General features: G+C 47.1%; 1 protein-coding gene across 1 annotated transcript in view; it reads left to right on the forward strand.

Annotated features, from left to right (window-relative positions):
* Positions 1 to 27,240, forward strand: part of PAPOLG (poly(A) polymerase gamma) — a 92,403-nt gene that overhangs the window by 11,320 nt on the left and 53,843 nt on the right. The window contains exons 2-5 of the mRNA XM_082251352.1: positions 9,204 to 9,362; positions 9,524 to 9,590; positions 23,530 to 23,611; positions 23,706 to 23,815. Coding sequence (XP_082107478.1) covers positions 9,204 to 9,362; positions 9,524 to 9,590; positions 23,530 to 23,611; positions 23,706 to 23,815 — 418 coding nt within the window. The remainder of the gene's footprint in view (positions 1 to 9,203; positions 9,363 to 9,523; positions 9,591 to 23,529; positions 23,612 to 23,705; positions 23,816 to 27,240) is intronic.

The following is a 27,240-nucleotide window of genomic DNA, read 5'->3' on the forward strand; positions in this document are numbered from 1 at the left end:
TGGCGATCTTTGATTTCCAACACGGGTGTCCTAATGCGCTACAGTACAGTGCACCTTTCCATCCGGGACTCCTTCCCTCCGCCATGCTCCACGGCACAACTAAAGGGGAAGGCTGCTACAGTGCACCTCTCCATCCGGGACTCATGCCCTTACAGCAGGGGTGCCCAACCTTTTTGAGGAGCGAGGGCCACTTTAGTGTCTTTGTAACAGGTCGCGGGCCACAATGAGCGGTGCCTGCTCAGCATATGCGGACACGGGCACAGCCCACTCTACTCTATGGGCCCTTCGATCTGATCCACTCAGATAGAAGGGGATGGATCCCCTTCTGTTTTATTCAAGTGGATCAGATCGGAAATAGGAAGGTGTAAGTGGACACGGGTCCATTTACATCTGCTGCTCTATAGAGGTGAATGGAGGGTCTGATTGGGTCCGCCTGAAAGACAGGCGGACCCGATCAGACCAATCGTGTGAAAGGGGGCCTGAGTCTGCTTTCACACAGATGAACTGCGGTTTACCTGCACCTCAACTGACCTCAATCTTCACTTATTCCTCAGGATTCCTGCAGCTGTCGCTGGCTCTTGCTGTCCCCAGGCAGGTACTGCTGGTTCCTCTGAGACACCAACGGAGTGTGACAGTAGGCGGCGCTGGAGGAAGCATGCGGCTGTAGTAGAGAGCAGAGGTGATGCTTCCTGTATCACTCCCGTCCCAGGCGAAATACATTTGGTATCACTGCGCCTGTGACAGGAGCCGGAACTATACAGGAAGCATCCGCTCTGCTTCCTCTAGTGGGGCTCTGTTCTTCACAATAATGCTCGGGGATAGCGGGTCAGCATCCCGCCTTCTGGCCTTACCGACCTGTCATCCAGAGCAGGAGGTGGGAATCTGTTGGGAGGGGGGGCAGCATAATGTTGGTGGGGCCTGGCCTTACCCAGTGAAACCAATAGTAAGCAGATTTCCAGAGGTGGGTTGCTCACATAAATAGCCACGTGGGGGAGGGGGAAGGAGAAGCTTGTATCTATTTTTGAAAAGCACAGAGATATGCTGGACTGGAACGGTCTATTTTAAAACTTGCATTACTCAGTGCAGCCCCTGCATGTCCTGGGAGATGTGCGTTTTGTGTGTAAGAGGGGGAAGTGATATTATGTTTTTAATTTTCCCAAGTATTTGAATGTATTGCTTTGCTTTGGACATCTTTAGTCTTCATCTACATTTATTTTCTGATACATATTCCTTTTTTTCTGACATGGTTGTCTTTTCTGCATATGAATTATATATCCCAGGTAATGATTTATTCAAAGAAATGTCATGTCTGATATCTTTCAAAATGATAACATGGCACACGTGCGAAAGAGGAGATCCTGGATCTTTCAGAAAAAATAATCAGCAGCTACAAATACTGTAGCTGCTGACTTTTAATATTAGGACACTTACCTGTTCAGGAATCCAGCGGTGTCGTCACCTGAGGCAATTTTTTTTTCAAGCGGCTCTTGAGTGCTGCCGCCACCTTCTCCACCAGGAGAAACCTAGTGGCTTTATAGCCGGGTCCCTACTGGGCATGTGTGGAGTGAATGGGCTAGGTGCAGGGGCCGAACTTCCGGCTCAGTTTGCCGTGGCGAACTCAGTCGGAAATGGGATCGGGAACCTGTCAAAACCAGGTACCTGCTCCAACTCGACCCCCCCCGCCCAAAAGGTGCTCCACCCCCCCAAAAGGTGCCAAATGTGTCAGCAGAGGGGGTGAGGAGGCAGACAAGCAGAGCTTCCCCTTTTCGGTGGAGCTCTGGTTTAATATGTGCATTTAGGATCGCTTAATAACACACATCACAATAATTAAAAAATCTATAATATACTATGTATTGATATTAAAGAAAACCCGTGCTGAATGTTACACAGGGGCTTCAATTCCTGACCACATTCTGAAAATGCTGGTTACCTGGCTTCTTGCATACTTTGGGACACTGACCTGTAACTAGCAGGCAGATCAGGGAAGCCAGAGTAAAGTCAGCCCCTGTGTGCCCTGAGATATGTGGGCATGAGGACACATTCAATATTTTACTTTGTATAACAATGCAGTAATTCTATGTGATTTACAGTATACTGAATTCCAGCTATGGTATATTTTAAGTTACTATAGCCCAGCTTGGACCAGTGTAACTATGTTTATACCATGCCTGGCTGATGCCCCTGGAAGCTGCAAATTACTGAAGTAGACCTCGCCACTCCAGTGATCTCCAATTGCTTCTGGGTCCTGTGCTGAGCATATGGCCGGCTGCAATCTGAACACCTATGGTAGGATGCTCAGCCTTGGGGGCCAATCGGAGCATGCTTTGCATTTTCTGATTGGACAAGGTATATCGCCCCACCTCTCCACCTCATCTAATCAGAGCATGCTTTGTATCCATTCGGAAAATGCAAAACATTCTCTAAATGGCACCCATGCTGAGAAGCTGACCTCCTGTGTTCACAATGCATCAGGCCGCCACTCAGTGCAAGACCAAGAAGCAAGTGGAGATCACTGGAGTAGTGAGCTCTATTTCAGCGATTTCCAACTTCCAGGGCCTGGACCAATGTAATGATGTAAAAACATAGCATGCCTGAAATTCCTTAAAGGAGATGTACAGCCAAAGCTCATTTGGCTGTACACCTCCTATAAATCACAGAAGTGCAGTTCGTTCTGCACTCCTATGACCCACCCTGTGACTTCAGCCCGCTCTCTGCTGATGTCACAGAAGTCAGTCCAGGCACCGCATCATCACAACAACGGAGTCAGGATCTGCTAGGTGCCTGGACCGTTAACCAGCTCAGCCTCTCAGCGAGCTGTTGAGAGCCTGAGCCGGCCACTCCTCCCTCCATAGCCCAGCGCTCCAGTGAACGAGGAGGGGGCAGAGAAGAGAGCTGTTGACTGAGCTGCTGCGCCACTTTTGTGGCATTATTTAATCTTCTGTTGTGGCAAATTCATGAAGCCTCTGTGAGAGCAACTCATGCGCCAAATTCTGGTACTTATAAAATGCACTACGTTGGTGCAAATTCAAAATAAAATGCTGACATTTCATATCTTCGCAGCTGCGCCACATTGAGAACACACAAGACATTTTGGCATAATCTGTCTGCATCTGTCTTTATGAATTCAGAGTATACCTTGTTGGGCGCTAGTATAATAGTTAATTATTAGCACCTCGGTGGAATGCGGCAGTATCTGGCCATTTGCACAGGGTATAGAGGACTCCCTTTGCTAGCTAGTTGGCAAGTTGAATATATTTCCATTTTGAGACCTGGTGTTCATGCAAATGCAGTCTAAGAATTCCTATTTCTCCAGACTTGAGACTTGCCCATCAAAGCATTTGTATATTTGCATACCACCTGCCAAGAGCCAGCCCACTGCTTGTTTCAGGGCTGAGGGCTCTTAAGGAGTAATACGACAGGGGGCCCTGATTTGTTCAGGAAGCTGTATAGCACCTTGCATGCCCCTCTCGCCAGCCATGATGTGCCTGCATTGCATGGAGACCCAGTGATGACATCACTGTGGCTAAAATAAGATGTGTAATGAAAATAGAACATACCTGGCATGTAGACCTAAGACCAGGAGTTCTCTGCAGCTGAAGGCATGACTTTAACAATTTCAAAATAATGGGAAGGCCCCGGGCCCTGACAGCTTTTCTTAATCTTGTTACAAGAAGTTTGCAGAGTTTTTAGCCCTTCCACATATATGTTTATTTTTTTACATTATTAGAAAGGGAGAGAGCATTTGGGGGAATCGGATAATTTGTCCTTTATCAACGTGCTTTCAAAACCAGAAAAAGCTATATCCAAGGAGTCTAACTTTTAGCCTTATATACCCTATGAACTATGACCAGGCAGGTTCTGATAGAAATAGACAGGCAACAGGCCAAATTATGCATGCAATTAATTGTACTTCTGTTGTACTACCTAGCTGGGACTTTCTTAATTTGAACAAGGCATTTGAAAGCTTATCATTGGAATACATCATTACTGTACTTTAAATCCTATGGTTTTGGTTCAAATGTTGTTTTTTTATATATATATATATATATATATATATATATATATATATATATATATACACAGCGGGTACGGAAAGTATTCAGACCCCCTTAAATTTTTCACTCTTTGTTATATTGCAGCCATTTGCTAAAATCATTTAATGTTCATTCTTCTTCCTCATGAATGTACACATAGCACCCCATACTGACAGAAAAACACAGAATTGTTGACATTGTTGCAGATTTATTAAAAAAGAATAACTGAAATATCACATGGTCCTAAGTATTCAGACCCTTTGCTCATTATTTAGTAGAAGCCCCCTTTTGATCTAATACAGCCAGGAGTCTTTTTGGGAAAGATGCAACAAGTCTTTCACACCTGGATTTGGGGATCCTCTGCCATTCCTCCTTGCAGATCCTCTCCAGTTCTGTCAGGTTGGATGGTAAACGTTGGTGGACAGCCATTTTTAGGTCTCTCCAGAGATGCTCAATTGGGTTTAAGTCAGGGCTCTGGCTGGGCCATTCAAGAACAGTCACGAAGTTGTTGTGAAGCCACTCCTTCGTTATTTTAGCTGTGTGCTTAGGGTCATTGTCTTGTTGGAAGGTAAACCTTCGGCCCAGTCTGAGGTCCAGAGAACTCTGGAGAAGGTTTTTGTCAAGGATATCCCTGTACTTGGCCGCATTCATCTTTCCCTCGATTGCAACCAGTCGTCCTGTCCCTGCAGCTGAAAAACACCCCCACAGCATGATGCTGCCACCACCATGCTTCACTGTTGGGACTGTATTGGACAGGTGATGAGCAGTGCCTGGTTTTCTCCACACATACCGCTTAGAATTAAGGCCAAAAAGTTCTATTTTGGTCTCATCAGACCAGAGAATCTTATTTCTCACCATCTTGGAGTCCTTCAGGTGTTTTTTTAGCAAACTCCATGCGGGCTTTCATGTGTCTTACACTGAGGAGAGGCTTCCGTCGGGCCATAAAGCCCCGACTGGTGGAGGGCTGCAGTGATGGTTGACTTTCTACAACTTTCTCCCATCTCCTGACTGCATCTCTGGAGCTCAGCCACAGTTATGTTTGGGTTCTTCTTTACCTCTCTCACCAAGGCTCTTCTCCCCCGATAGCTCAGTTTGGCCGGACGGCCAGCTCTAGGAAGGGTTCTGGTCGTCCCAAACGTCTTCCATTTGAGGATTATGGAGGCCACTGTGCTCTTAGGAACCTTAAGTGCAGCAGAATTTTTTTTGTAACCTTGGCCAGATCTGTGCCTTGCCACAATTCTGTCTCTGAGCTATTCAGGCAGTTCTTTTGACCTCATGATTCTCATTTGCTCTGACATGCATTGTGATCTGGAAGGTCTTGTATAGACAGGTTGTATAGACAGGTGTGTGGCTTTCCTAATCAAGTCCAATCAGTATAATCAAACACGGCTGGACTCAAATGAAGGTGTAGAACCATCTCAAGGATGATCAGAAGAAATGGAAAGCACCTGAGTTAAATATATGAGTGTCACAGCAAAGGGTCTGAATACTTAGGACCATGTGATATTTCAGTTTTTCTTTTTTAATAAATCTGCAACAATGTCAACAATTCTGTGTTTTTCTGTCAGTATGGGGTGCTATGTGTACATTCATGAGGAAGAAGAATGAACTTAAATGATTTAAGGCAAATGGCTGCAATATAACAAAGAGTGAAAAATTTAAGGGGGTCTGAATACTTTCCGTACCCACTGTACATACACACACATCCACAGCTCAAATATCCCTCAGAGCAGGGGTATCAAACTCCATTTCGTTGTAGGCCACAGTTGCATTTGGGGTGCGCTACATACAGAGTACAGGGCTTAGGGGGTGCTTTACGTGCAGAGTATAGGATTAGACACCAAGCACAGTGTGCAACCCTAACCAAAGATCCACAATCCGCCCCCCCCCCCCCCACCACCCAAGATTCCTCGCCTCTCTTCTACTTGGTTTGCCTCTAACTCCCTGTGTAGACAGCTCTACTACCTGTGTATTTGGCTCTAGTATCTGTGTGCGTGGGTCTGTCTGGCCTTGGAGATATTTCTCCCAGATTCTGAAGGTCTGTCCCGGCCTTGAGTGCGTTTAGGGAACTATTAGAATTGGGAGCCGCTGAGACCAAAGCTGTCCCTTGAAAACACAGAAATCTGTGTTTACAAGCGACAGCGGGGAGCCGGAGCAGAGGGTGATAGCCGGAAGTAATGGAATGTAGGTCCACCATATTCCGGCTGCAAAACGGTGTGTGAGGGCCACATGACGAGGCCTGCCAGGCTGGATTCAGCCTTAAGGCCTTCTGTTTGACATATGTGCCCCAGAGTTTTTTAAACTCTCACCAATCTATAGATGTACCATTCAGAGGTACTGTCTTCATTACTCTTTGTATTTGGGTTAAAGAGCTGCTGGTAATTGTCCTATGAAATATTCAATGTGGAATGCAAACGTAAAAGTATGCTTTGTTTGTATGCTGATCATCTCATGTTCATAACCTCTCCAGTTATCACAATTCCAATTTTATTTAAGATTCTCACTGAATTGTCTCATTTTTTTTTTTTTTTTTGGGATTAGAAGTGAAAAACTAATTTTCAAGCAATGATTCTTCTCTACCGCCATCAACAATAGATGAACTTGGGGATTAATAGCCCATAGACCAACGCAACACATTCATATTTGGGAATTCTTCTCAGTTTTCTGCAAAGCAAACTGACATTCAGTTGTTATTCTGGTCCATATCCCTAACTGCTTGGTTTAGTAGAATCCATACAATACTTTAAAAATGAATTTTCTTCCACTTTTTTTTATTTAGGGCTCTTCCCATACTGCATAACAAGCACACCGAGCCACCCTGGAAATGTTATCTAGAGATAAAATACATTTTTGGGGTCAACAGAAGGATTGGAAGTGTCCCATTTGTTGAAATGTTATGAAGCTGTATAATCGGCCCAGCTTGTGCTTGGCTTGTGCAAAGCTGGTATCCACCAATGGGTTCATGAGGAATCCTGCTTATGCAGCCTATTGATCCATGGCGGATTGTAAATTACAGACCACAAATGTATTTTTTATTGCCACATTCATTGGTGTTGTGGGAAAGAAGAAATGTTAAACACCACTTCCTATCACAACATACACCTCTGGGTCCATTATATGGTAATCCATTTTCTTCCACCAGGGCATCCACCCCAGTTTTTTTTTTCTTTTTGTTTTTTTTAACTTTCAGTATTTTGTAAGCTAAATAGTATGATCCATACAAATGTTCAAATGTAATCAACATTGTAAAAAGGTGCAGGGTGCACCTGTGAGCCATAGAAAACAAGAAGGCCCCTTTCACACATGCTGTCCGTTTTTCATCCATCCGTTGACGGATGAAAAACGGACATCAATGTATCTCTATGTAAAAACGGATGACAACGGATGATCATCAGTTAACATCCGTTTTCATCCGCTTCCTACAATGTCCGTTTTTTTTTTTTAACGTATGAATGCTCTATTTTTCATCCGTCAAAAAAACGGATCGGATGAAAAACAGACAACTGGCGAAGAACGGGTGACAACTGGCGAAGAACGGGTGACAACTGGCGAAGAACGGGTGACAACTGGCGAAGAACGGGTGACAACTGGCGAAGAACGGGTGACAACTGGCGAAGAACGGGTGACAACTGGCGAAGAACGGGTGACAACTGGCGAAGAACGGATGACAACTGGCGAAGAACGGATGGAAAACTGATACATTTTGACGTGACTGAACTGAACGGACCGTATGTGTGAAAGGAGCCTAAGGGTTATAATAACAAAAATCAATAAATATGGCATAGTATAAGCTGGGTTTACAGTAGCAATGCATATATTAAGAGCAACAAGGATAGTCACCCCAGTTCCCCCCCCCCCCCCCCCAACAGTAGATTAATATAGGGGTTCAAGTAAAATATTAGTATATTCTTTTTTTTTTTTTTTTTTTTTTTTTTTTTCTTACCTAAAGGATTACACAATAGATTCTTTTAAATCTCTGCACTAATCCCCATAATATACTGCTCTATTTATTCAGATCCAGTCCCTTCTATAAACCTCCACACACCTATAATACCAGGTACACCCAGTTTGAAATTCTATATAATTATCATTTGTGTTGAAGGTCACATTACCTCAATATGTAGATTACATTCAAGCCCTGTGAAGCTCCCCTATATATATCATTGAGGATAATCTTCCTATACAGTTTCATCTCCAGGACTGGCAACATGGAGCTGCAGTTTTGTCAACTGACTTGATAGATACATCCTTAGTGGAGGCAAATTACAAACTTTTGCTTCAATGGTGGTATTGCAAAATCTGCCCCTTAGGTTTGTTTTCTCAAGGTGCTTCATGGGTTGTTCTTCAAAAAGTACCATGATACATATTTGGTGGCCCTGCCAAAAATTCAAAGATTCTGGATTTTGAAGTACTCGACCAATACGTTTTGCCCTGATCAATCACCAAAAAATCACCTATGGACTCACTTTTAGGAAACAAGTCTCCAGATATCCCTAATGTGACTGGTGGAATCTGCTACATATTTTTGGTAGCTACAATCACTCAGAGCTGGTGGAAGTCTGTAGCCCTCCTTCACCTAGTTAAGCACCCATTTAACTGGATCATGATCAACAATTAAATAAGTATATAGAGCAAAACACAAACTTCAACATGGTGTTAGTGTATTCAGTAAAACTTTGTTGGATAACATGTACTGTATGGTACCTGTGTCAGATCTCTGCTCCCCTTTCTCCATTTATTTATTTTTTTGTGCTGCCTAATCTTTTTGGCTTGCCCTGTCGATGTAAGTACTTGCCTCCCCGGGAGACTTTGGTCCCTCTGTGAACTGTTTTGATTCCAGTTACGGGATGTGGAAAATGTTCTGAAATCTTACATCTTCTTGTTAGATCAGTATGAGTTACTGTGTGATCCTTTAACACAAAATATGAACGTGATTACTTATTTGCTTTGTTTACGCTGGTAGGATATTGCATTGCTTATTTGATTTATTTTGGCATGTTGATGAGGAGGGAAATGAGAAACCCAGGAAGGAAAATATAAGCAGATTAAACGTATGCTTTTATATATAGTGACAGTTGGTACCAGTTGGAAATGCAGAGAATTCCTTGAGGCATTGTAAAAAAAAAAAACTTAAGTTCTATTTCTATTCTCTTTTTTTCTTTCTGACAGGAATGACCACCTAGAGGTCCAAACTCATAAATGTTTGGGCATCACCTCCCCAATAAGTTGGGCTGGTCCCAAAGAAATTGATCACATCTACACTGAGAAGCTGGTTGAGGCTATGCAGCCTTTTGGAGTGTTTGAAGACGATGAGGAGCTCAGTCACAGGTTAGAACTCTTTAAGCCCAAGTGACCCCCCCAAGAAGCCAAATTTACTAAATGGGCAGCTTGTTAATTGTTCCTGTTTTGTAAAATGTTTTGACCGGTGTACACAAAGGCTTGCGTTGTGAATTCTGCAGGGCGATAATTGTCTTTTTTTCCTTTTTCAGAATGTTTGTATTGGGCAAACTTAACAACTTGGTCAAAGAATGGATTGCAGAACTAGGGGAAATAAAGGTAACCATAGTAAAGCGGAGCACAACTCTTATTTATTTTTTTAATTATTTTTTTTAAATTCCTCTTGTAATAATGGCCATGTGCAGTGTAAAATGGATATTGTAAATTTCTTATTTGTAAATACCTTTTTTTTTTTATTTATTTTTTTTTTTTCAAAGTATTTTCTCTTTCGTTCATTGACAGGCGAAGCTCCTGATCCTCCTTAACCATTGGGTTATACTGCCCCCTACAGGAGTAGGACACTAGGCAGAAAAAAAATTTGACTACGCCTATGGGCAGCCCCGGTGGGTATACACACACTCTCAGCTATAGGCACTCTGTTTTTTCAGGCGTAAGGACCTAGTTCCTTGCTGGGATCTCTGGTCCTGGCGTTTTTTACTTTTTTTTTTTTTTTTCTATTACATTTTTTCCTATCTTTGTTCATTTGTTTCTGTGAGATTATCTACAATCAATTGCCGGACTGGGTGACGCACTGGATAATCTAGATCCAGAGGGTCCCCCTAGTCTGACCAGTGAGCACTTGCAGACCGCAGCTCCACGCTAGGTCGAACGCGACATAACCTCACTGGATGGAGGCTGGGCTGGCCTGGCCTACGAGTTACTTGCGAGGATGCATACGACCTGGCCTCGGCCTGAGTCGTTGCGTTTCTCCTGGCCGACAGCACCCATATTACGATGTAGTGGTGGTCTGTCTGAAGCGGGGTGCCCACACTGTTTCTGGCATGGTAAGTTGCTGTGTCGTTGTGCCCCCCCACTCCTGAAGGGTTTTTGGGTGGACATAGACCCCTCCCTAGGATGGTGTAAGCCCACAGGTTCCCCTCCCCCGCCCCCCAGCCCCTCTAAAGTTTCGGTGGTCACTGTGGGTCTTTCAGGCTCCCCCCCACCTCCCTGGGTGAGGTTATGAGCTAGCTGTTGCCACATGCTCCTTAAGGGGGCTCGTTGGAGTTGCTGCTAACTAGGTATTTTCCTGGTGCATAACTGGGGGGGGGGGGGGGGGGTTGAGCAGGGTTTTCTGCCATTATGGGGGTTGGTGACTGGGGGGGGATTTCCTCTGGGCTCCCTGCGGCAGTTGTTGGGCTGGGGGAGCAGATAGTTTAGCATCTGTGGTTATGCGCCTAGTAGTTGGAAACTACATGACCTGTGAGGGCCACCTCACGCTGAAGCCACTGCCTCCCGTTTGGGCGTCCTCCCCTCTGCTGCCCCAGGGTGGTCGAATCCGCTGGGCTCACGTCCAAGCGACTGCGCGCCCACAAAAATTTGGGTTGCAGCCTACAAGGCCATGCGGCCAAGTCAGGCGCCTCCGTTGGGGGGGCGGCCCCAGTGCATTTAGCTGAACCCCCACTCTTCCTTTGGGCATCTGCCGGGCTGGGATCCGTGCACTTGCGGCTGGGCCTCCACAAAAATTCAGGCCGCAACTTGTGGCCTGCTAGGCCATGTGGTGAGCTTGGCGCCTCCCTTGGAAGGGGTGGTGCTGTGGGGGCGCTTCATTTTTTTTTTTTTTTACATCCTTGCCACCATTGTGTGGGGCACCTGCTCCTCTTAGTGCTTCAGGACCATCAGGGTACCCTGTGTACATGTCCTCGTCACAGCCATAGCCCCCTTAAAAAAGGGGCTGTCCGCCATTTCCTATTATGCTCCATATGGATGGTGATTACCCCCCCTCTTTTTTTTTGCGCGGTCCAGTAGGTGGTCTATTTGTGAGCCCTTCATCGGCATCCTCTTTGCAGGATCGCAGTTGGCGTCCTCCCGATTGGTTTTTCCGGGTGAGCTTAGTATATAGTGACCCTACTGGGTCTGCGTCCATGCACCCTGAGTGCTCGGATAGTGAGGATGAATCCTCTGCTCCTCTAGCCACACATGAAAAAGCACTGGTGGATGCACTGTTTGTGTTAGTGCGTGACACTTTAAAAATGGAGGCTGTGGGTGATGCTGTTTCTGAGGCACCGGTTCCTTTTGACACCCACAGGCCCTCCCAAGCGGTGAGGGTGTTCCTTTTTCCACTTGATAACGTCACAAAACAGTGGGGTTGTCCAAAACGCAGTGGTTCCTAAGCGCTTTTTGCTTGCGGTATCCTTATGAGGATCAACTGCGTTAAAGATAGACGGTCGCACCTGTAGTGGACTCGGCGGTTTCCAGGAGAAAGCTACCTTCATTCTGGTTGGGGAGTCTCTGTCCTTTAAATACCCAGCTGATAGCACGGTAAACGCTCTGGCCTGCCATACGTTTCCTGTGGCTGATTCGACACTTAGGTCAGTATTTACTGGAAATCCGAGCGATCTGCCTTTTGTGTCTGGCTCATTGAACAATTCGTCTTCAGGGGTGTCTGGTACGAATTTATTTGGACAATGCCACGGCCGTGATCTATGTTAATCACCAAGGGGGCACAAGTCGTGTCCTGGCAGCTCTGTAAGTAGCCAGTATTCTAAAGTGGGCTGACCAATTTGTTCCAGCCCTCTCAAATTTCTGCCACGACTCCTGTGCAGGATCAAAGCAGAAGGGATTCCATCTAGACTGACCTTGCCGGTCTTGGTATGCCGATCGTGTATGGCTGGTCGCCGATTCTTCTTGGGGACTTCCTCTCAGGGAGGATCTGCTGTCCTAAGGACCGATCTTCCTTCATGCTTTAGTGGCTGGCTTTGAGGGCTTTAAACTCCGGGTGCTGAAGGATGGAGGTTTGTTTGAGTCTGGGATTCCTACACTGTTGAAAGCTAGGAAATCCTACTTCTAGGAAGATCTACCATCGTATGTGGAAGATGTACATTGCGTGGTGTCAGTCTCTTGAGGTTCATCCTCGCTCCCTCTCTGTGGATCAGATCTTAACCATCCTTCCACGGGGAGTTGCACAGAAATTGATCTGGAGTATCAGGAGCCAGGTATCGGCTTTGGCAGTCTTCACACTCCCTGGTGCGTACCTTTCTTCAGGGTGTCCGACATTTGGTTCCTTCAGTGCGGGCTCCGTTGCCGCCCTGGGACCCTAATGTGGTGCTTTCAGCTCTACAGAATCCTCCCCTTTTGAAAATATTCGGGGAGGTTTCCCTGCTTGCGCTGCCCCAGAAGGTGGCCTTTTTTGGTGGCTATCACCTCTGCACGAAGGGGGTCGGAGCTGGCGGCGTTGTTCTGTCCACCTATTGGTGATTCACAAGGATAAGATGGTGCTTCGCCCCCCCTCTGTCATTCCTTCCTAAGGTGGTCTCTGACTGTCATTTGAATGAATACATTGTATTGCCTTCCCTGTGTCCCAGGCAAAACATCCGAAGGAAATTGCCTTGGATGTGGCCTGGGCAATTAGGGTGTACCTGGCAGCTTTGGAGTCTTAGTAAGTCGGGCTCTCTATTTGTGCCCACGGACGGACCTCACAAAGGGTTGGCTGCTTCTGCGACTATTTCCAGATGGGACATATGGAGGTTCAGGCCTATTGCATCACGGGTCGGGTTCCTCCTTTTACTGTTAAGGAGCACTCTACTAGGGCGCTTAGTGTCTCCTGGACTTCCGTCATCAAGCGTCAGTGACGCCCGTTTGCAAAGCGGCCACCTGGTCGTCAGTGCACACTTTGACAATTTTTATAAAGTGGATGTGTTGGTATCTGCGGATGCTGCTTTTGGGTGCTGCTTAGGTCCTCTTTGAGGGTGTATTGTTTTTCAGCTAAGCTTTGAGGGTGTATTGTTTTTCAGGAGTTGGCTTTCTTTGGACACTGCTTGTAACAAAACTGAGTGCCTATAGCCGAGAGTGGGTGTATAATACCCCTCTGGGACTGCCCATAGGCATAGTCAAGCTTTTTCCTGCCTAGTGTCCTACTCCTGTAGGGGACAGCATATCCCAATTGTTAAAAAGAATATGGAGCTGAATCTGTCAATGAACTTCAGAGAAAATGATTTTACAGTAAGTCAAAGATCCCATTTTTCCAGCACTTCCTGTCCCGGCCCCCTAGGAGATTACATTGTTAGGCAATTCCCTAGTACTCCTAGGATATCAGAGTCCTCTATCCTAGAAGTCTTTGGGTAGCCTAAAAGTGTATTCTTGTGGTACTTGTGCGCATGCACGAGATCATCAGGGGCAAGCAAACTGAAGATTTGGCAAGTAAGCACTTCATGTAAAATATTGTCAATATCCACATCTAAAAAGGTTTTTTTTTTTTTTTTTTTATAAGTATAGGAATGTTTTAATTTCATTTTTTTAAGAGTCTGTGCCTTCTCATTAAATAGGTTGTCTAATTACTTTAGAAGAGATTTCTAAAGATGAAAGTGTAATTCTAGGTATATGGCTAGATGGACAGTTAACCACATGACGAACCATACTACCCACCACAAATGTGTTCTGCTAGACACCTCTGCCAAGCACTATACAGTTATGTTCATACAATTAGCCAGTGTGCTGGATCAGTAAAAATGTCAGTTTATTAAACCGCATCTGGAAGACTTTGCATAACAGTCTTATGCTGGTCTGAGTATTTCAAAAACTTCTGATCTACTGGGATTTTCATGCACAAGCATCTCTAGGGTTTACGGAGAATGGCCCGAAAAAGAGAAAATATCCAGTGAAGCTAGTTGTTTGGACGTAAATGCCTTGTTGCTAACAAAGGTCAGAGGAGAATGGGCAGACTGGTTAGAGATGATAGGCAACAGTAACTCAAATTACCACTTGTTACAATTAAGGTATGCAGAATACCATCTCTGAACGCGGAACACATTGAACCTTGAAGCAGGTGGGCTACAGCAGCAGGAGAACACACTGGGCGCCGCTCCTGTCAGCTAAGAACAGGAAACTGAGGCTACAATTTGCACAGACTCACTAAAATTGGACAATAGAAGATTGGAAATCTGTTGCCTGGTCTGAATCTCAGTTTCAGCTTCAACCTTCAGATGGTAGGGTCCATATTTGGCTAAAACGTATCAGGCTGGTGGTGGTGTAATGGTGTGGGGGATGTTTTCTTGGCACACTTTGGGCCCCTTTGTACCAACTGAGCATCGTTTAAATGCCATGGCCTACCTGAGTATTGTTGCTTTCCACGTCATCCCTTTATGACTACAGTGTACCCATCTTCTGATGGCTCCTTCCAGTGGGATAATGCACCATGTCACAAAGCTCAGATCATCTTAAACTGGTTTCTTGAACATGACAATGAGTAGACTGTACACCCCTCACAATTTTGTAAATATTTTATTATATCTTTTCATCTGACAGAGTGCCGGTTCACACTAGGGCGACCTGTGAGGCGACCTGGTCGCCTCACAGGTCGCCTCCCATAGGGAAGCTGCGGACCCGTTCTAATAGGAGCGACACAAGTCGCTCCGACCTAGAAAAAGGGTCCGGAGCTTCTTTGGGGCGACCCGGAGGCGACCGCCATAGACTTCAATGTTATGAAGTCTGTGGCGGCCGCTCCGAGGTCGCGGCGCGCTGCTCGCACCGCGACCACGGAGGTCGCGGTGCGAAGTAGCGTCGCTGCAATGTGAACCGGCGCTTAAGCAATGACACTTTGCTACAATGTAAAGTAGTGAGTGTACAGCTTGTATAAGGGCCCTTTCACACGGGCGTTCCACATGTCCGTATATCATCCTATTTTTTGGCGGATGATATACGGACATAATGTATGTCAATGGCATTGCGGATGACCATCCGCTGACATCCGATTTTCGTCCTTTCAGTTCTGTTCCATTTTTTGGAACGGAACAGAACTATATTTCTCTTACGTCCTCCGACAGTCGCCGCCTCTTCATATTCGTCACATATGGGGTATTAGACTTTGCTCCGAAGGAGTAGCTAGGCAACAGAATATGTTAACAATAAAGCTTTAACATATCCCACCCTCAAGGGGTGGTCCCCTCAGTCAATACCCTCCTACTTCCTGCAACCATATCTCACTTTTTAATGTCTAGCTTGTCAGGAGTGGCTGGCTCTCTCTGTGCTGGGACTTTTTGTCCCAGACTCTTTCTTCTTTTTGATATTTTGTTTGAGTTTTCTCTCTACCTTTACTTAGCTGTTATTTTTGTCAGCATTAGTTAGTTCTTCGGACGAAGAGGATCATGCGGACTGGGTCTCGGGCTGATCCCCCTGGTCGCAGGTCGTGGGTCAGTGGCTTCCCAGTCTGCCATCGAGCGTTCAGCCAGGTAACGCTCCTGGCACGGTGAACGACCCATCCCTGTTCGGTGCAGGGATGATTGGTGAGGTGGCTACCTCACCGGACGCTGTGCGGTTTCTGAACCGCCATTGTGTGCGTCTTGAATTGCGACTCTCCCTGCCTCATGTGCAGCGGCTTGTTCGCCTGTGCGGGTTCCCCACGCCATGTGAGGTAAGTGTATCTATGTGGGGACCTGTCTGTCTGGGGGGGGTCTCAGTCTGGGACTGTGTAACCTGCCTTTAATCACACTGCTTGTCTCCCTATATCTCGGCTGCATGCTGTGGGCTGCAAGGGGGGGGGGAGCTGTATGACACTGAGTATGTCAGGCTGGGCAGTGTGAGGAGCTGTGTGCTGTGGGGCATGTTTTTAATGGCATGTTGGGGCATATACAGCGATCGCTGCGGCGATCTAACATGTATCCATATAATGGGATAATATTGTGTGTGATTTTATGCACTGTGGAGCGGCGATTTCGGCGCCAAACGGCGCCATTTTACCGGCGCCCGCTCCGGCCGCATGGTTTACATGCACGGCGGCCATTTTCTTGTAGCCTCCATAGGCTTACATAGAGCGCCCTGGCAGCATCACTTCCTCTCTCCTGGAAGCACCGATCGAGGCAGCAGCAGCAGCGGAGTCTCCTCAGGTTTTATCCTTCTATTCCTGTGTTCCATTGCCTGTATTCAGTCTGTATATTCCCTGTGGGGGTCTCATTGTGCCTGAGTGTGGTGCGGTGGGCTGCGCTTGCCGCGCTTGCTGTAAGGGGGCAGTTAACCCTTGGTTGTCTGGCATACAGGGGCAATGGATTCTCAGGAGGGCAAGTTTCCCACAGTATTGGTGGAAAGCCAGGGGACCGCTGTTTCCCCCCCAGGGGGGGATTTGGCCACGATTGTGGCTGGCCTTGCTGCACAGGTGCAAATGCTGGTGGCTGCTCAATCTACTAAACGGCCCAGAGTTGCTCTGTCCTCTGATTCTGAGGGTGAAGGTGATGGGGCTGTTCTGGCGGGGACCCCCCTATCGGGGTCCCGCTCCTCTCTTGATCTAGTGGGGTCTGAGGTAGAGGCTGAAGTTGAGGGGGTTGATAATTCTCCCCCTGGCTCGCCTGAAGAGCTTGCAATCATGGATGAGTTGATTGCTTCCATTAAGCAGACGCTACGTTTGCAGGACGAGGTGTGTCCCCCAGCTGCCTTGGCGGCTTATGGGACGCAGAGAAAACGCAGGACGCCGCAGGTTTTTCCCTGCAATGCTGATTTTCAGCGCGCTGTTAAGGACCAATGGCGCGATTTGCGCAAGCCTTTTGCGGTACCAAGAAAATTTAAGCTGCGTTATCCTTTCTCGCCTGCCACTGATGAACGGTGGTGTGTGCCTCCGCCAGTGGATCATGCTATTGCGGTTTTGAACAAAGCCACTGCGATCCCTGCAGAGGGATCCCCTGTTTTCCGTGATGCCACGGATAGGAGACTGGAGTCTCTTGCCCGTCATACTTATTCTGTTACGGGTGCTATGCTTAAGGCTCTGTTTGCTTCTCTCATGGCGGCCCAGGCGATCGCAAGTTGGACGCAGATGCTTAGGCGCGTCCTAGTGGCCGATTCGGCCTCGGCGGCGACCCTGGATATGGTGGATCAGATCCACCAGGGTGTCATGTATCTGTGTGATGCGGACCTGGACCTGATTCCGTTGGCCGCGCGTGTGCACAGCGTGGCGGTGTTGTCTCGCCGCCTGGTTTGGTTGAAATGTTGGTCGGTGGACCAATCTTCACGTAAAACCTTAGCCAATCTGCCTTATGATGGGTCTCGCCTTTTTGGGGAGTCCCTGGATGTGTTGATTAAGGGGATTACCGGGGGTAAGAGCACTCTCTTGCCCCATTTCCCCAAGGCTAAGGGGGCTTCTGGGAAGAAGCATGCTCATTTTCGGCCCCCTCAGGGGTCCTTTCGTGCCTTTCGGCCGCACTACAAGGGCAAACCGTTCAAGGGCCAGGGCTCTCAGAAGAAACCCTGGTCTGGGAAACAGAAGTCCGGCCAATCCGGACCTGCGGCCCATAACAGTTCGGCCTGAAGGGGCGCCCTCACCCAGTTTTGGGGTGGGGGGACGCTTGCTCGGTTTTCTTCAGCCCTGGTTGGCCCGTGTGCGGGACAGATGGGTTCTGGAAATCGTTCGATCTGGTTACAAGATCGAGTTTCTCTCTCGGCCAGAGAGCAGATTTTTTCCCTCAAATCTACAACTGTCTCCAGAGCGCCTGCGGGATCTGCACCTGGCGGTGCGGGACCTGAGGGCTCAGGGAGTGGTGGTTCCGGTGCCTCATCGGGACAGATTTCGGGGGTTTTATTCCAATCTGTTCACCGTGCCCAGAAAGGAGGGCAAGGTTCGTCCTATTCTGGACTTGAAAGCTCTGAACCGCTCTGTGCGGGTTCGCAAGTTCCGCATGGAATCCCTGCGCTCGGTGGTGGCTGCCCTGGTTCCGGGGGAATTCATGGCCTCCATCGATTTGAAGGATGCGTATCTTCACATCCCCATATTCGAGGGTCATCAGAGATACCTTCGATTTGCCATTGCGGAGGATCACTACCAGTTCGTGGCGTTGCCCTTTGGGCTCGCCTCGGCTCCGCGGGTCTTCACCAAGGTGCTTGCACCGGTTCTGGCATTATTGAGAGCCCAGGGCATTTCTGTCCTGGGGTATCTGGACGACATTCTGATTCGGTCTGCGACCAGTCAGGGTCTGGAGAAGGACCTGTCTGTCACGATGCAAACTCTGCAGGAGTTCGGTTGGACGATAAATGTTCCAAAGTCGACACTGAGTCCGTCGGTTCGTCTTCCCTATCTGGGAATGATACTGGACTCGGTGCAGGCGAAGGTCTTCCTGCCGGAAGACAAACTCAGGACTCTTCAGGAGGAAGTCAGGTCCCTCAGGGACGTTCCGAACTCGTCTCTGCGGACGTGTATGAGATGTCTGGGATTGATGGTCTCGGCTTTCGAGGCGATTCCTTTCGCGCAGTTTCACACGCGGGGTCTCCAGGCGGAGATCTTGTCCAAGTGGGACGGGCGACCTCAATCTCTGGATCTTCAGATCTCGTTGAGTCATCGCACCAGGGAAAACCTTCTGTGGTGGCTCCAGTCCCCGTTGGTGTCCGGGGGCAAGTCGTTTCGTCCGATCTCGTGGACGATAATCACCACGGATGCCAGCCTGTCGGGCTGGGGTGGTGTTCTGGGCGTTCTGTCCGCCCAGGGGACCTGGTCGGAGGGGGAGTCTTCCCTCCCGATCAACATTCTGGAATTGCGTGCGATAAGGCTCTGTCTTCATCGCTGGACGGACCGGCTGCAGGGCTGCCCGGTTCGGGTGCAGACGGACAATGCCACGGCGGTGGCCTACATCAACCACCAAGGGGGCACCAGGAGTGCCCGAGCGGCTCGAGAAGTGGCCGACATTCTGTCTTGGGCCGAGACTCATGTCCCGGCGATAACGGCGGTTCACATTCCGGGAGTGGAGAACTGGCAGGCGGACTATCTGAGTCGCCAGACCCTGGATCAGGGGGAATGGTCTCTCCACCCGGCTGTCTTCCAGATGTTGTGCGCGAAGTGGGGTCTTCCAGATGTGGACCTGTTCGCGTCTCGCCTCAACTACAAGGTGAAGAGGTTCGTGGCAAGGACGCGCGACCCTCGGGCAGACGCGTCGGACGCGTTAGTGGCCCCGTGGCATCAGTACAGGCTGATGTACGCGTTTCCACCGATTCAGTTGCTGTCCCGGTTCCTTCGCAGGTTACACTCGGAACGCAGCACGGTGATTCTTGTGGCACCGGACTGGCCTCGCCGGTCCTGGTACGCAGACCTCGTGAATCTGGCGGTCGACGCCCCCTGGCGTCTGCCTCTTCGGGACGATCTACTGTCTCAAGGACCGATTTACCATCCTGCTTTACAGTCGCTGGCTTTGACGGCCTGGCTGTTGAGACCGAGGTCCTGAAGGAGAAGGGTCTCTCTCCAGAGGTTGTTCATACCTTGATCAACGTGAGGAAGTCTTCCTCGGGAAAGGTTTATTACCGTACTTGGAAGGCCTATTTTGCCTGGTGTGAGTCCAGGGGGTTTTCACCCCGCACGTACTCGGTTTCCCGTGTGCTGTCTTTCCTTCAGACGGGTGTCGATCAGCGTTTGGCGCTGGCTACGATAAAGGGTCAGGTGTCTGCGCTGGCCGTTCTGTTTCAACGTCCCGTGGCTTCCAACTCCTTGGTTGGCACTTTTATTCAGGGTGTGCGGCATCTGGTTCCTCCTAGGAGGGATCCTTTGCCCCCTTGGGACTTGAATCTAGTCCTGTCTGTGTTACAACGTGCTCCTTTTGAACAGATCAGGGAGATATCGTTGTCTATGTTGTCCAAAAAGGTCGCCTTTTTGGTGGCGATCACTTCGGCTCGCAGAGTGTCGGAACTGGCGGCTTTGTCCTGCAAGTCTCCGTACCTGGTTGTTCATTTGGATAAGGTGGTCTTGCGACCTAATCCTTCTTTTCTGCCGAAACGAGTTTCGGAATTCCATCTTAACGAGGATATTGTTTTGCCTTCGTTGTGCACGAAGCCTAAACATCCAAAGGAGGTGAGACTACATTCTCTGGATGTTGTTCGGGCGATTAGGGTTTACCTTAAATCGACTGAGTCTTTTCGAAAGACGGACTCCTTGTTTGTTCTTCCAGAGGGTCCTCGGAAGGGCATGGCGGCTTCCGCCTCTACCATTGCCAAATGGATCAGGCAGACCATTGAACAGGCCTATGCCTTGCAGGGGAAGGTTCCCCCTGTGCCTGTGAAGGCGCACTCTACTAGATCTCTGAGTACGTCTTGGGCCTGTCGTCATGGGGCTTCTGTAGCCCAGGTGTGTAAGGCGGCGACTTGGTCGACCGTACACACTTTCACAAAATTCTACAAAGTAGATGTTCAGGCATCGGCGGATGCTTCCTTTGGCCGCAAGGTTCTTAGTGCGGCTGTTCCCTAGGGTCCCTTGTTGGGGACTCCTGGCTGTTGGGATAAGTTTTGTATCCCCTGGTTTTTTGTCTTTTCCTGGGTTGTTGCTCCTGTTGAGCACTTATTTTTGCTGTTGCCCAGCTGGTTTCCTTCCTTTGGTAAGGTTCCTTTCTTTGATGTGGAGACTGCGTTGCCTTTCGGCGCGGATGCGTTTTCCCACCCCTCATGTTTGCACTGCTTTGGGACGTCCCCATATGTGACGAATATGAAGAGGCGGCGACTGTCGGAGGACGTAAGAGAAAACGGAATTTTTGTAAAATCTTACCTGTAAAATTCCTTTCTCTGAGTCCTCCGACAGTCGCCGCCCCCGCCCCTCTTTTGGGGTTTGAATGTATACTCTACTGCTATTCCACTAAAACTGAGATATGGTTGCAGGAAGTAGGAGGGTATTGACTGAGGGGACCACCCCTTGAGGGTGGGATATGTTAAAGCTTTATTGTTAACATATTCTGTTGCCTAGCTACTCCTTCGGAGAAAAGTCTAATACCCCATATGTGACGAATATGAAGAGGCGGCGACTGTCGGAGGACTCAGAGAAAGGAATTTTACAGGTAAGATTTTACAAAAATTCCGTTTTTTTTGTTCCGTTTAAAAAACGGAACGGATGCAAAATCGGATGTCAGCGGTGTCTTCCGCTGACATCCGCAATGCCCATAGACATACATTATGTCCGTATATCATCCGCAAACGGATGCGAAAAAAAAAAAGTGCCGGAGCGGATCACAATGCGGTCCGCTCCGTGTGAAAGAGCCCTAACAGTGTAAATTTGTTGTCCCTTCAAAATAACTCAACACACAGCCATTAATGTCTAAACAGCTGGCCACAAATTTCTAAACAGCTGGCCACAAAAGTGAGTACACACCTAAATGAACATGTTCAAATTGGGCCCAATTAGCCATTTTCCTTCCACAGTGTCATGTGACTCGTTAATGTTACAAGGTCTCAGGCGTGAATGGGGAACAGGTGTGTTATCGCTCTCGCACTCATACTGGTCACTGGAAGTTTAATATGGCACCGCATGGGATCCTCTCTGAGGATCTGAAAAAAGGAATTGTTGCTATACATAAAGATGGGAGAAAAAGTTTGTAATCAAGCGCCCTGGATGTCAAAAATTGGGTAAAAGAAAAAACCTACAATAATTGGTAAGGGGAGTAAGAAGATGCCGCTTGGTCAACTGTAGATATACTACATATAAGGCCAAAGAAAAAGAACTAGCGCAAATTCTTATATACCCCAAACCCGGCTAGGATAAATGAATGATATCCTTTAGGCAGACATATGAAGATGGAAAAATGTCATTTCTAAAACTAAGGTGCTAGTGCAAGGTTGTAGATGTCACATCCACAATGAAAAGTACCTAACAATTCATAACATTAAAGTGTATGGTGCTTGTGTAAACGAAAGATATACCAGCTGCCTCACACAGCCGTATAAAGTGCAACAACAATGGAGACAACCCTTCTAATATTTAAAGTGCAGAAAACATTTTAAATATGCCGTATTGATAAACATAAAAAATGTAAAGTGCTGATGTGTCCTTATGTAAAACAACATATATCCTAAATATTGTGACAGGTAAGATTATTTTCTCAACTAGCATCGACCAAAAAAAAAAAACCACCTGAGATTGACTAAATGAAATATCATCAAATTAGTCCATAAATCAGCCCATATAATACATAATTCCTCCCAGGTGATGTAGTGTGCAAAACGTGCAGCAGCAGTGCCAATACAGATAATGTGTTCTCAGTGTCCACGCGTGGAAATCCCACCATCCGCGCAGAGCCTTTTCCCCCTAAATGGACTCTTTTTTCCATTTAGGGGAAAAGCCCTATGTATTATATGGACTTATTTATGGACTAATTTGTTTCCAAAAACAGAGTTTATTTGTGAAAAAACGAACATTTTACAAACAGTAGTGCAATCTTGAATGAAAACAGTCTGTACAATGCAGTCATAGCGAGAGTGGTGCAGTTTAACCAGACAAAAGGCACACGTATAGTATCATAAGTAGTGGAACCACTAGGTACAGGTGGCCGGGTTCTGGAGCCACCTGTCCCATATTTTATTCTATTTCGTGGGGCAGCCCCGGTTCTTGTACATAATACTGTGATACGGCAAAATGGTATTCACTTCCTTCCAATGTGGGAAATCTGGGGGGTTTCCCTCATCCACTGTCTGGTTACCAACTTCCTGGCCACGAAGAGGGAATGTTGTAGAAAGATTTTTGTGAATTTATCCATATCTTCCTCTGGGTATATACCCAGTAGGCATTGTTTGGGGTCTAGCTGAAGGGGGGAGCCCATGGTGTCATGAGGAAGGCCACTATCTGCTGCCAGTAGACCTGAATCCGGGGGCAGAGCCAGAGTAGATGATGAAACGTACCTGGGGAGGAGTGGCACATAGGACAGTCCTGAGAGAGGTTAGGTCGGTATCTAGCCAGTCTAACTGGGGTGAGGTAGGTGCGGTGAACTATAAATAGCTGTGTCAGCCTGTCAGAGAGCTTGGGAGACACCTTCTGGCACGTCTCCAGCGCATCACCCCAGTCCTCATCATGGTGGCCACACAAATAGTGAGATACTGTGTGTGTGTGTTTTCTTTACTATATTTGCCAGACTTATTCTTGTCAGATGAGGGGGGGGGGGGGGGGGAATTACACTTTATTCTCTTATAGCGTGTCTATCCTTGAAAAACCAATCTTGGAAATTTTATTTGGTAGTTCTTGGATGCCAGTAATGGCTTTGATTCTTTACTGTCTGTCGATGCAGCAGTTGAAATAGCTACTATTACAATAAATTGTACATTTTCTTTTTTTTTTTTTTTTTTCCAGAACCTTCCACACGCAATAATATCCTCAGCTGGAGGGAAAATCTTCACATTTGGATCTTATCGGCTTGGAGTTCATACTAAAGGTTTGCTGACATCTGCTCATGTCAGTTATGTGCTCTATATGTAATTGTTGACACACATGATAAATGGCGTGTGTTTTCTGTTTGTTTTTTAAAGGTTCTGATATTGATGCTCTGTGTGTTGCTCCGAGGCATGTTGAGCGATCAGATTTCTTTCAGTCATTTGTTGAAAAACTAAAGCTCCAGGATGGGATAAGGAATGTCCGGGTATGTGGATTTATTTATAAATGTGAAAAAAAATTCCGCGATATCTGTGTATTAACCACCTGTTACTCAACTCTATATACCGTACTGTAGGAAGCAGCTAACACCACTATGCATCCAACCACCTGTACAAAATGCTACATATATATTCACAAAAAGTGCAGCGCTCTCCTTCAATAAAGTGCATTCAAATTTATAGTGCATAAATATCTGAAAACAGTGTAAAAATCATCTATGTATAATTAATAACGTGAGTCCATCTTTTCTTTTAAATATATAAATGATTCGATGTCCGTGAAAAAAGAGTGCAGTCCCATACACCAGAAACCCTTCAGTAATTGTCTCTGATTCACCTATGGGTTTCTTCTCACCTGCTTAAATGGACCTTACTAATTAAAGGAGGTCTATATGCACTTTGCAGTGTTATAAGTGGCGCCGCTCCCACTAGCTGTACACTCCAAATCCGTGGCTCTCAGCGTGGTGTCAATCATATAGGAGGCAAGAGGAAAGAACCATAGTGCAAATCACTAATAAAAAGTATTTATTTCCGTATAAAAATCCACTCACATTTCAGAAGTAAAAAACAAGCATTTCACAATACAATCCTCTGCATACACAGCTCCACCTAGTCCCAGTGTGATTACGTCGCTACGCACCTCACGCGTAGCACCCAGTGGGCTTCCTCAAAGGTTCAGGCTTTATTTATTTTTTACTGGGCTACTTGGACAACCTTCTGCGAGCAGAGTCTCCTACTGCTCTGGTGGAAAAACCTGGAAATCATCATACGAACTTTGAGGGAGTTTGGCTGGATTCTGAATTTTCAGAAGTCTGCTCTGGCTCCTGGACTTGCATGCGGGTGCTGGGCCTGATGGCGTCTACCTTTTTTTTGAGGTGGTTCCATTTGCACAGTGCCATACGAGGTCCCTGTAAGGGAGATTCTGTCCAAATGGAACAAGAATCCGCAGTCTCTGGACAATCAGATCTGGCTGAGCAGGGGAAAGTCCCTGATATGGTGGTTTCATTCTCCGGTGCTTCGGCTGGGCAAATTCTTCCTCCCCTTGTATTGAACAGTGGTCACCAAGGATGGCAGTCTGTCCCGCTGGGGAGGCGTCATCAGCAAAAATTCTGCTCGGGTTCGTGTCCCACCAGAGTCGCCAAAAAAAAAGAAAAATTCTGCTCAGAATCTGGACACTGGAAGTCCAGACTACCGATGTCTTGGAACCCTGAGAGGTCAGGCTGTGCCTGGAACATTGGACAGATTGTCTTCAGGGATATTCAGTGCGCATTCCATTGGACAATGCCACGACTGTGACATATGTCAATCACCGGGGGGGGGGGCAAAAGAAGTGTTCTGGTGGCTCTGGAGGTAGCCGGCATTCTAAGGTGGGCAGAACGGTTCGTTCCAGCCTTCTCCCGCCATATACATTTCAGGGGTGGAAAACTGGCAGGCGGATTACCTCAGTCGGCAAGCGTTGGACCAAGGGGAGTGGTCCCTTCATCAGGAGGTGTTTATCAGTTGTGTCTCCGGTGGGGCATAACCAAGGTGGATCTGTAGGCGTCTCGGCTCAACATAAAGGTGCAGAGGTTTGTGGCTCGATCATGGGATCCTCTGGTGGACCCTGAAGACGTGCTGGTGGCCCTGTGAGGTCAGTATTGTCTGATTTACATGAAAATGAGCTATCAGACCTGCGGCTTCTATACCGTGCTACACATATGTGAATCAATACATAATTAAATCAATGGTTAATATACACATATGAATAAATACAAATAAATTAACAAATTAGATTTAAAGTGACCTGTGCATATATATGTATATGTATGTGTATATATATATATATATATATGTGTGTGTATGTATGTGTGTGTGTGTGTATATATGTATATATACACACACACACACACAAGTGCTCTGTGAAAAATCCTTTAAATTCAATGGTTGTATAGTTCTTGCTATGCATCAAAATGTTGATGCTAAATGGGTACAAGTGCTTTGTACAAAGTCCTTCAGATACAAGTTCAATAAATATATTTAGTAAGTAAATGAATAAATCTTCTGTGCATCAAAAGTGCTGGTGCTTTAGGAATCCAAATAGGTGAGTCACTCTGTGCACGCCCTTATGCGTCCCCACTCACCGGAACAATAAGGAATTTTGGCATCAAGTGTTATCAAAACACTATTGGTAATCCTAGTACTCTGTGACTTCATCTAGTGGAGCTGGGTATGTATCATATACAGATGACTGCATGATGAAATTACTTCTCAGCTTTATGGCTCCCCGTATAGGATGTTATAGAATGGAGAGCGAGCTCCTCATAGTGTTAACTGTTTTTTTATTATACAATTATAGCACACTTGCATTGAAATTTCGGGCGTACAGCATAAAATTCTCGTGGCGCCGCGGCGTGCGCTAGAACCACCGGAAATTACGATAGACGTTTATTCCCCTGCTTGACACGTTTTGCCCCTCCCACTGGGCGTCATCGGAAGCGTCATTCCGTCATGCAGTCATCGGTATAGAGCCACAGTATTTATTTGTATATGCACAGGTCCCTTTTAACCACTTACATATCGCGCCATTGTAAAATGACGGCGGCAGGAAGGGCTCCTCGATCCGGGCGGACGTCGTGTGGCGGCGGCCCTCTCTCGCCGCTACTGCGCATAGCAGCGATCGGGGACGAGGCTCGTCCCTCGGACAGAGCCGATCCCCGATCTAGGTAAAGAGCCAATGAAATTGGCTTTTTACCACGTGACCGGCTGTCAATCACAGCCGATCACAGAATGTCAACAGAGAACACTGTAACTAGCTGTTACCGTGTTCTCCTCCTCACACTGCTCCTGTGTGAGGAGGAAATTGTGGTAACAGCTAGTTAACGATTACAGTGCACCCCAAAACACACTGATTGTTCCCCCCCCCAATAAAGAGGACCTGTCACTAGCCCATCAAAGTACCTGTCACCAGCCCATCAGAGTACCAGAGTACTTGTCACCAGCCCATCAGGTACTCTGACAGGTACTCTGATGGGCTGGTGACAGGTACTCTGATGGGCTGGTGACAGGTACTTGGATACTCTGATGGAACTTTGTACATTTTCTTGCAATTAAAATATTTATTGAAAAAAGTAACTTATAATAAACTAAACTACCATTAAAGTAATGGTAAAGTCCCCCCCATTTTTTTTTTAATATAACAAATATGTTATACTTACCTCCTCTGTGAAGTTGGTTTTTGTACATGGCAGCCTGGATCCTCTTCTTCTCGGATGCCTCGTTGCTGCTCCTAGCTCCTCCCTCCTGTCGCGTGCCCCTCACAGCAAGCCGCTTTCTATGGGGGCACCCGAGCCGAGCTGCAGCTCGGTGTGTTCATTCAGACACATAGCTGTGGCTTGACCCCCCCCTCCTCTCTCCTGATTGGCTAACTGACTTT

The sequence above is a fragment of the Pelophylax lessonae genome (genome assembly GCF_965119305.1).
Source record: "Pelophylax lessonae genome assembly, chromosome: 3".
NCBI lineage: Eukaryota > Metazoa > Chordata > Amphibia > Anura > Ranidae > Pelophylax > Pelophylax lessonae.